The sequence below is a fragment of the Tupaia chinensis genome, unplaced genomic scaffold (assembly GCF_000334495.1).
Source record: "Tupaia chinensis unplaced genomic scaffold, TupChi_1.0 Scaffold000057_1, whole genome shotgun sequence".
Lineage (NCBI taxonomy): Eukaryota > Metazoa > Chordata > Mammalia > Scandentia > Tupaiidae > Tupaia > Tupaia belangeri.
In genome coordinates this window covers 7,483,593-7,494,515 of record NW_006159515.1, presented here as the reverse complement: position 1 = coordinate 7,494,515, position 10,923 = coordinate 7,483,593, and the positions used below count along the sequence as shown (strand labels likewise).

General features: G+C 38.3%; 1 protein-coding gene and 1 long non-coding RNA gene across 9 annotated transcripts in view; one reads left to right on the top strand and one right to left on the bottom strand.

Moving 5' to 3' along the window:
- Positions 1–10,923, bottom strand: part of LOC114009921 (uncharacterized) — a 169,676-nt gene that overhangs the window by 1,200 nt on the left and 157,553 nt on the right. The gene's annotated exons all lie outside the window — the stretch shown is intronic.
- The window catches only part of MBNL2 (muscleblind like splicing regulator 2), a 180,073-nt gene that overhangs the window by 50,829 nt on the left and 118,321 nt on the right, over positions 1–10,923 (top strand). For all 8 annotated transcript variants that reach the window (XM_006141548.3, XM_006141544.3, XM_006141545.3 and 5 more), the window contains exon 2: positions 2,536–3,315. In XM_006141548.3, coding sequence (XP_006141610.1) covers positions 3,142–3,315 — 174 coding nt within the window. In that variant the 5' untranslated portion in view covers positions 2,536–3,141. The remainder of the gene's footprint in view (positions 1–2,535; positions 3,316–10,923) is intronic.

The window sequence follows — 10,923 nt, the reverse complement described above, 5'->3', positions numbered from 1 at the left end:
CAAATATGAGTTCTTTTCCAATAAAGCATGAGTTTATTTTGGTGCAAAAAAATATTGAAATCTATGCATTGTTTTTTCATAATATCCATTTTCCAGAAGCTTTTTAAAGACTCTTCATATGTGAAAGTAATGCATATGTTAATTAGCTCAATTGAACCAATGTGTAATATGTACATATTTCAAAACATCATGTTGTCCATGATAAATATATAGTATTTTTGTCAATTAAAATACATATTTGTTTTTTAAAGTAAGTTTATCTTGATAGAATCTTGACTATCTAAATCTTGGTTGGATTTTTATAATAACTAGGAGTGGGAATCTATTTCTCCAAGGGGAAAATAAAAATGTCTTCTTATCTGAAAGTATATGCAAGAGTGTGTACCACCTGGGCTGGATCAAACACATTGCTTCAGTGTGGTTTTTAGAAAACTGGAGTAATTGCTCGTGTCATTTTTGCATAAATACATATGTTTGTCTGTTTCTTTTCTACCTATAAAGCCTTGGGATGAGCCTCTGCTGTCTTTGAGAATGAACACCTACCCCATCTTTGTTATCCATAACCTACCTCAGGGCCCGGTACAGAGCCCTTAGAAACTTTGTATAGTATTTTGCAAATATAAACTAGACATGTCCAATGCGTCGTTCGAAATCCCCTTGTCATTAATGCCTCATCTCAACGGAGACAGGCAGAAAGGTTTCCTTGTCCTTTGTTCTCCAAGGAGTTAGAGGTTGAGGCTGAGGTAATGAGAAGGCAGGTCCTGGCTGGTCTGTGGAACCTGACCCAGAGTAAATTTGGTTATTAAACTCATCTTCTTAAGCTCCCTAACTTAAGCTAGTTGATGTTACCTGCTGTGAACATAGTGCCGCCCAACAGACAAGCGGGAGCCTGCCCGGCTCTCTCAAATATTTTACCATTGAAGTTAGGTATGTGTCATGGCTTTCAGGTCACCAGTTTCCTTAAATGTCCATGCAATTATAACTCAGGCAAACAGTTTCACTGACAACTAAAAGAATGATTGGGATGAAGTTGCATGTCCCACTGGTCTCAAGAGATGGCCTACTAAATAAATGCTCTATGACTGGAGAAGCTTTAGTGAGACCACTGGGGCTCCTTCCTTGTCAGACTCATCAGTCTAGCAGCACACACTCAAAGCCAAAGAAAGTCCTATTGCAAGGAAGCTCATCTGACTTGGTTTACGTGGAGTTAACTAAACTTAATTGATTGGGAGGGCACTTTTTCAGGGAACACTTGTTTCAATGAACAATCACAATTGTTCGTTCAGCTCATTTGGCCCATCTGCAAGAATTATTGCTCTCCAAACTTATGTGGTACATGCCAATATACAATATTCTACGTCCAGTCTTCATAAGTTCTTCTTAGATATACATTTTTTAGAAGGTCAATAAAGTGAAACAAGTAGATAAGGTGGCTTGTGGCATACTTAAGTTGTAGAAGTGATCAACTTCCACACACTAGGCCTCTATTCACACTTGTCCCAAAAATGTTAAATTTTAATAATTCCGTCATCTTTCAGAAAATTTCAAATGAACTAAAAGTGCTGATTTAGAAATCTGAACTTATTATTCTTTTGTTTAGATTTTTGTTGTGGTGGTTGTTTTTATAGTTTTAAAAATGTTTTCCATGAGCAAGAGAGACAGAGAGATATCCCTAAGATGCAAACCCTGAAACTTCCCATGTGAGTCAGCCTCCCAGAGCTACTGGACCACCATTGAGCCCCTAGATACACATTTTTAACTCCAGCATAACTCCATATAAAATGGCATTTTTGGATTACAACTCAGCTAAAAACTAAATGGAACTAAACTAAACCTACCTTGTATTCCTTTATTTAGTCATCAATTCAATCACTCAATTAGTATTTCTTGAGGACCTAATACCTGCCATGAACTAAGGCACTTGAGATTCAGAAATGAAAGCTATAAAGAGTAGCCCTGGGAGTGTTTACAGAGTAGAGGGGAAGATTAACATTAAGCCATAGAGAGGAAGTGTGAGACAGGACACTATCTATCAGGAGGTTCCTACCTATCCATCCCTGTGTTCAAATATCTGTAAACCAGAGGGATACACAGAATAAGGAACCCACCCTTCATCTGAAATGACAATATCTATATTACATGAGAGACATACATCCCAATCATTGTTTATAGCATTCCCAACAATAAAATCAATGGCCTAAATGTGAAATTAATTGAAAGCCACAGTTCTAATACACTGTTTTGGCAATTAAGCACATTAGATTGAATTGTTTCAGAAGGTCTAATTATTGTGTCTGCCACACTCATCTGTTTGAGTCATTCCTAACTTTTGGACTGTTGCCTAGATCATTCTGCAATACGGTTTCAGTTGCGTATTCTTTTTTTTTTTTTTAATGCGTAACTTTTCTCACTATACACCAAGCTCAAAGCTCTAAGCTCCACTTTTGCACATTCTAGATGAGAGCTGAGTAGTTGGCTAAAGTGTTGATTCCATTGAATTTGGGTATAAGTTGATATTTTGCTTGTGTTTTGCAGGTTCATGATTTAAAAGTGCCTGTGTGAAGTCACTTCTGCTGGAAACTGCAGCCCAGGGGCTCTCTGTGTGTTCACATCTTGCTTTTTCAGCAACTACTCTTTACCTTGACCTTATGAGTGGATGAAGATACTTCAGTTGTCAGACTTTGCCAATTGCTTAATTTCAGGATTTGAAAAGGAGGAAGAAAAACAGTCTTGCTGAAATATGAACATCTGAGTGGCTTGTTTTCCAGCATCGTCAATAGCAGTGAGCGTCAGAACTAAACATTCTCCCAAGGAGTGCCATGAGATCAGAGTCACTCTATTAAAAGCAGTTGCATCTGCAAAACAATCAAGAGACCTGGAAAACTAAAGACAGAGATGACACTGAGCATGCTTTCACTGCGGCCCGCAGTCTTCAAGTGGGATGTATTGATTGATGAGTGACTGCCCGCTGATAAATTCTCTCATCACTCTGTTTCCCAGATTGGACTTCATTAAGCAATTTATCACTTACCTTCAGACTTACATGTGGGAGTTTTCACAACAGTAGTTTTGGAATCATTGAAATTTGAATTGATTTCATCATTTAACAGAAACTAACAGAGTCCAAATTACTTTATCAGCATGGCTTTGAACGTTGCCCCAGTCAGAGATACAAAATGGCTGACATTAGAAGTCTGCAGACAGTTCCAAAGAGGAACATGCTCACGCTCCGATGAAGAATGCAAATTTGCTCATCCCCCCAAAAGTTGCCAGGTTGAAAATGGAAGAGTAATTGCCTGCTTTGATTCCCTAAAGGTAAGAGAATGTGTTTTATATGTCATTTCTGTGCCACATTGAACTTCGCAAACTGTCTGCTTCTCATTGCACTTTTACAGAAGTTTAACAATCGCTTTTAGGTTCTGTTTTCCTGTTTGCAGTGACCAGTCAGAAATTTTCACTCAGAATTTTTTAAACCAAGCATATATGAATTTTTTACATATCCATGTTTAAATTAAAAATACATGATGGTTTATTTCTGGTCTAGCATGACATTCATGTACCCAAGAGTTTTAAATCAAAGTCTCGCTTGTGACAACTGAAGATAAATATTTTATTAACGTTTGATCTTCTGGAGGTTATATAAAGGTGAAGAAATTGAATGTGTCACTTTTATGTGCCAGTTACCTCTTGAAGAATATTCTGTTCTTGTGGCTGTCTTTCTTTGAAAATTTGTCATGGCTAATACAAAATTATTAGGTACACATTCAATACCCCATACTTGAGAATCTACCGCATGTAACTTATGTAACAAAAGAAACTAACATGACTCAGACAGTACTCTTGATGAGCTCACTGTCTGGGAGGGGAGATGTGGCACATCAGCAAATAACTATAATGCAAGAAGAAGGGGACACATGCCATCAGGAAGAACAAAGAGAACACCTCTATGGGAGTTCAGAGAACTCCCATATATTTTTTCTTTTTCTCTTTCTCTCTTTTTCTTTCTTCCTTCCTTCCTTCCCTTCCTTCCGTCCCTTCCTTCCTTCCTTCCTTTCTTTCTTTCTTTCTTTCTTTCTTTCTTTCTTTCTTTCTTTCTTTCTTTCTTTCTTTCTTTCTTTCTTTTTTTCTTTCTCTCTCTCTCTCTCTCTCTCTCTCTCCTTTTTCTTTCTTTCTCTTTCTCTCTCTCTCTCTTTCTTTCTTTCTTTCTTTCTTTGTCTTTCTTTCCTTCTTCTTCTTTTTTTTTTTTTAACTTGCTAGAGGGCACATGTGCTTGCCAGAGAGAGAAAAGCAAGAAAGGGAGAAAGAACACCCCATTGGGACATGGTCATGCCAATCTCTTCTCCATTTCTCCATCCTCTTGGGATTTTGGACATGGATGCATGCATGGATCAACATGTTTTTCAAGCTGCTAGGTTCAGGATTTGAAACGTGAAGTCAGCCATGTGGGATCCAGCTGCCTTAACTACCAGGTCACAGAGCCGACCCCCAGCTGACTGTTTCAAGAAATGTTTTTGGAAGCCATGACACCTGAGTTGTATACTATATTGAGTGGAGTTTGGCTTAGAAGAAATGAGAAATTTAATGAAACATCTAGTTAAAGGAAGTGGGAAGATTTAGTCCATGAAAGTCATGAAATTAGGGTTTATTGGCCCTAAAAGTATGGTACTATGAATCCCACATTGTCTAGTACAATTCTAAAAAGATAATGATATTGTTTTCAGTAGAGATAAGTGAGACAGATAGCTTTAAAAGAGTATATGTTTACACCTCCACAAACTCACCAAACAGTAAAAATAAAAAAAAAAAATCCACCCCCTTGATATGTTATTTCGGAAATCCTGATACTATGAGTTTATAAAATACTGACCAAATACTGACTTTAGCATATTGTTAGGTATTGATGGGACTGGGTGTGTCCTTTGCCATGATTTCACCTTACAATTATGTCTATAAGATTTATAAGTCAAAGTTTATAACTGTTACAACTGTATGGTTTTGAACTATATTTAAGTATAAGTTAAAGGGAAAATTTATCTATACACTAAAAGAAGACAAATACATTTAGAGTTCAAAAGAAGTATTGTAAGAGTAAAAATTTGACAAATTAGATCTGTCATCTACATCAATAACTACCTCTGCTTTATTCCCTTTTCTGTCATGAAAGGTTTATTAGACTAGATTTTAAAGCTATGAATCATTTCATTTAAAATGGAAATAGGGGAATAACTAATAATTCATATAAACTATAAACAATTTTGTATATTAGTATTTATTTTGCCTTTGGTCAAAAAAGTAAAACGAATCTGTATTTGTTTCTAGGAAGATCACCAAAACATTGCCTATAAAAAGCTATATAGCTTTAACACTAGATTGTAAGACATTCACCACATGGAAATAAGACAGAGATGGGAAATTAATTTTCCAGGTTATGCCTATTTCCTTCATTGCATTAATTCAAGCCTTCTTTCGTTGGCTATTTAACATAGACATCATCATTTCTGAAAGTTTCTTAAGACATTATATTCTTTAAACTAGTTAGAGAAATATGGGGAAGATACTTTCAACCTATTGAGGCCAAGTATTTCTTGAATACTAATGGGCCAACAACACCCAGATTCTTATGACTCATTATCTCACTGTGGCTTCACCAGGACTTAATTGTCTGAGGAATCCAGCCCATGCATAAAGGATCCTGAACAATTACATTTAACTAAAAACATGAACCAAGATATGAGAATATTAAACACTAAAATAAAAAGGGACTTTAAAAATTATTTTCAGGGGCTACACAGTAACAAGGCAGCTGGATCCCATATGGCTGACTAGGTGGTTTGAGTCCCAGACCTGTTGGCTTGAAACACATGCCAAGCAAATGTGCATGCCTGTCCAAAAGCCTGAGAGGAGAGTTGAGGAGAAAGGATTGTGGCATGGCCATCCTCCCTGAGGGGGTGGGAGGGGTGGGTGGTAGAGTGCTTCCTCACCCCTCCCACCCTCCCTGCGAAGAGTGCATGCATCCTATAGCAAATTTTTTTTTAATTTTATTTTCTGAAGTGTCTTGTAGAACCATTTTCAAGTGTTGAAGCAGAATTACATATTGCCTCAAGATATCACTTAGAATGATAAAATTTCATCTTATTTAATTTGAGCGTGATGTTGTATATTTTAAAAGTTGTCAAACTGGAAAGAATGCGAAAAGGGCCTACAGGCACGGAGTAACACAGTCTAAATACCTACTCCTCCACATCCCAGCCATGGATGGGTAATCTAACACTTCTTGACTTTGTTCCCTCTTTAGTGAAATGAGGATACGCACCAATGAAAGTGGCTAGAGCGTGCACTGTCCTTAGCCCTGGGCTGGTATATTTGCCTTACAAGGATGTTATAAGGATTACAGGCTTTTACCATAGGACTGACAACTTAGAAAGGCACCCAAAAACAGTAGCTAAAAAAGTAAAAATAAAAATAATGATAATTATGAAGCTACTTAACTATCTTTTATTTCATGTATTTTAAAAAGACTATTGCTTGAGATTGTCTTTCTGATTTGGGAGTTTTTAGGATTGTGGAATATTTGCATATACATAAGATAACTTGGATATGGATTCAAGTCTAAACATAAAATTTATTTATGTTTCATATACATCTTATACACACAGCCTGAAGGTAATTTTATATACTATTTTTGCATTGCAGTGTTTTGATTGTGACTGAATGCATGAGGTCAGGTGTGGAAATTTCCACTTGTGGTATCATGTCAAGTTGGCAATCAAAATGTTTTGGGTTTTGGAGCATTTTAAATTTGGGGTTTTCAAATTAGTGATGCTCAACCTGTATGATAAGGGTTCCAACTTCATGAGATTACTCCAAGACTTTTCTGGCCTATGATATCCATATGCTTAGCATGAGGCAATGTTAGGGCCTTCCCCTTCATAATCAAGTACCAGGACAGCCATTGATTTTGATGACCCATGTTTAGGTAAAATGCATCCAACCCTTACTGTGTACAAACTGTTCAGAATCAAGCTATATGAACGATAATACCTCAATCATGCAAGTTAGCCATGACATTAAAAGAAGGAAGACTTGAAGCAAACGTTGTTTTTGCTATTTATTTTAAGATATTATCTGCAAACACTGTAGGATACTTAATTATGTCTACTCATAACTGTGAAAGGAGTCTGTGCTGGCCCATCAGTATAGGAACAACTCAATTATGAGCCTTTTTGCTATTATGTTATTTGTATAAGTTACAAATTTGTGGGTGTTTGGAAAGACCTGTGGGTGTTTATAAAGAGATTTGCTGAGGTTTTTGGAGAAAGGGTTGTACATTTATGAATGTTTTTATTTAAAGGTGTTTTAGAAGACACAGCAGAGTTCTTATGGTGACATCTGTATGTCACTGGATGGCTGTTACCCATTGCATTTTGTGTGAAACAATGGACATGCAAACAGCTGCGATTATTTTTTAAAGTTCCAGTATTATGATGAACAATAGACATGGCTTAAATATTTTCCGGATGGCCAGGTTACATTCCAGAACACTGTGTTCCACAAGTGCTGTTAACTTGACAAAATGCAAACTGTTTCATGAGCAACCAACTCCCAGCCGCAAAAGCCTCAACCAAGTTAACCCCATCTCTGATGCCTCTAAAACCTGGAAAACATTTCCCTCCCAGCTCAGATGTTTGAGAATTTTTGTTTCAGATTCTTTTTCCTGTTACTGATAGAAAATTAATCTGACCATTTTACAAATGAAAACATCCAGAAAGGAATACCTGAATGAATGTTCATGCTTATTGAGACTAAAGGTTTCCCTGTTTACTGCTCTCAGCAAATAGTTATTTGCTTAAATATTTGAATCTGAGCTCAGCTTTAACAAAGAAAATAATTTTCAAATTTATATTGCCAATTTTGGTTAAAAAACAGCCTGAGAGGGTCTGCCCTATAGCATGGTAATAAAGCTCTGTGCAGAGGGAGCTGGATCCCACATGGTCGACTGGTTCAAATCCTGGCCCAAGTGGCTTGAAAACCTACCAGGCATGTGAATGTGTTGCTGGGATTCTGATGAGGTGGCAAAATGGGGGGGGGGGAGATTGCAGTGTGACCAGGTCCTATTGGGAGTGGGGCTCTCTCTCTCTCTCTCTCTCACTCTCTCTCTGTCTCTCTCTCGTGCCTGCACATGTTTCTTCTGGGCAAAAACAAAGCACTCTTTGAGTATTTGGAGAACTAGTACACAAAAGAATCACAGTGTGATTCTTTTAACACTGACATCAGATGATGTCACTCCTCTGTTCGAGGTCCTGCAGTAGCTCCCTGTCTTGCTCGCTTGAATAAAGAACAGCGTTACAGAGGCCGGCTGGGCCCGGTGAGATCTGCTTCCTGCCCCTGCCCACCTGACCTCATTACTGCCACTGTCCCTTCATCCCAGCTGCTTCATCCCAGCCCACATCTTCGCAGTGCCCTGAATATGCAAACAGGCTTCACCTTGGGGTGCTGCTCTTGCTCTTGGGCTGTGTGGAATACTCTTGCCTCAGTGTATGAGCAGCTGCCTCCCTCATTTCCTTCAGGCTTCTGATAAAAATGGCTACTTACTAGAGAAGCCTTTCTACCAACTTATTTCAAATAGTAATTTCACCCTTCCTGGGATCCCATCCCCTCCTCATTTGCTGCATATGATACACCAGATATGTAACCTGTTTATTGGCTCTTCCACTCTGCTAGAATATGATCTCTGTGTGCATAGGGATCTATTGTGATCTGTTGTGATCACTGTTGTATCTCCAAAGTTGAGAGCAATCTTTACACAAATAGTTGCTCAATACTTACTGAATTGTACAGTGTGGGTATCAGGCAAATGTGTAAGCTTTTCAGGAGGGGCTGCTTCAAATGATGATATGATACAGGGGTGCACTGCACTTCAGGGGTGCCACTCTCATAATCTATGTGGTCGATACTCCCAGTGCACACAACCTCTGCAGTCATGGGCAATCATGTGACTCTCTTCTCAGTATTCCAGTCGATTTCAAAATCAGGGAGATTTGTGCAGGACTTTCGAGGCACAGAAATGACTCTGAAAGTATAATGCAACATTGAAAAATTGGCAAGGAAATCGCTTGATTTTCTCTGCAGGGTTATTCAAGCTGCATGTGACAGAAACTACTTATTCTATTCTCTTTCCTAAACTTCAAAGATGTCAAAAAAGCAAATCTTGCTCAGTTACCTATAGGATGCTGGATATAAGTTAAATGATGGCAAGTAAAATTTGACCTTTGTACCTATAGATAATAATTTTGAAATTAGAAGTGATAGATATGTGATCATTTTCAACAGTTCTTAAAAATATGTAAAAAAGATATCAAAATATAGACTAGGCCTTGACCCCAACTTTATGTTCTTAAATTGCTACTGAACTCTTAAATAGAGGCTAATTCTTTGCAGGAACTGCTTGAATGTTTTCTAAATTATGTGCCAAATTTGTCCCGATTTTAAGATATAATCCCAGGAAAATTATTTTTTTTGGAGGGGGAGTGGTTTGCCATAGGGCATGTGTGCTCAAAGGAAAGAGACAGTGAGAGGAGTAGTGAGAGAGCATCCCCAAGGGGGGATGGACACACAGCAATCCCTTCTTCTTAATTTTCCTCCTGAGATTTTGGGCATGTGTGCACATGTGCCAGGCATGACTTTCAAGCTCCCAGGTCTGGGACTTGAACCACAGTTGGCCATGTCGGAGTCTAGTGCCTTAACCACCACACTACCTGCTGGCTTCACAAGTATTTTTGATTTTTGATAGTAACCATTGTAGTCATACAGAGCCTGCTCTATGCAAGGCACATTGCATCATTATTTTTTCCAATAACTCTGCAAGGTAAACATTAATATTATTACATCAGCCTTATATTAATAGATGCGGATATAGGTTCTAAAATTTAAACAACTCACTTGTAACCACCAAACTTGTAAATGATGAAGGGGCCTGACCCCAGATAAATATAAGTCAGTATATTCATTTCCTCCTAATTCCTCTTACAGAACAAACCACTAATGTAATTAATTCTGAAATTCCTAATAGCTTACTAATACTCCTGTTTAACAAGTTTAGCATATTGAAGTACAAACAAACATACTAAAATAGAAGCCCCCAGGAATAAACCTGTTTAGGTACTGGAAATTTAAATATTTTAAAAAGAGAAACTGTAAGAGAAAGCAATGCACACGTATTTATTTTTGTTTGTATCTGTGTAAACATACTGTGCCATCACTTACTAGCTCTGTAATGAGAGTGGTTTCGGTTCAAGGTGTTGATGTGAGTGTGCGCCCATATGAGTCTAAAGTGTTCATGTCAGCTTCAGCATTGAATGGTGTAAGACAGGTTCATGCTTTAAAGAGTCTTGGGCCCATCAGTGGTACTTCCTGCTATCAGGTCCTGACATCTGCTTTTTCCCTCCTGGTTACATTGGCCATGTCCCCTGTGTGGCTTCTCTCCATGCTCTCAGATCTCCATCTCACAGTTCACTCCCCGAAGGCGGGATCCTGAGACCAGCAGATGGTGTGGCGGTTACGTCACTGGACTCCCACGTAGACTCCCACCTGGTGGCTTCAAACTCATGCCAGATGCATGTGTGTGTGCACCCAAAATTCTGACAGGAAAATGGAGAAGGGATTGTGGATTGTGGCATGGCCATCTCCACAGGGAGTGATTTCTTGCTTTCTGTCTCTCTGGAGAGCACACATGCCCTATAGCAAAAATCTCCTAAAAAAAAAGAAGAAGGAAAAAAAAATAAAGGTGAGATCCTAGTACAAGCCTATAAGCTTCAGAAAGAGACAACTGTCTTACTAATCTTGTGCTCCAGCAGCGACCGCGGCTTCTAGGACTAGCAGAACTGTAATGATAATCACTCAAAAGATTTGCATAAAGGAACAGAG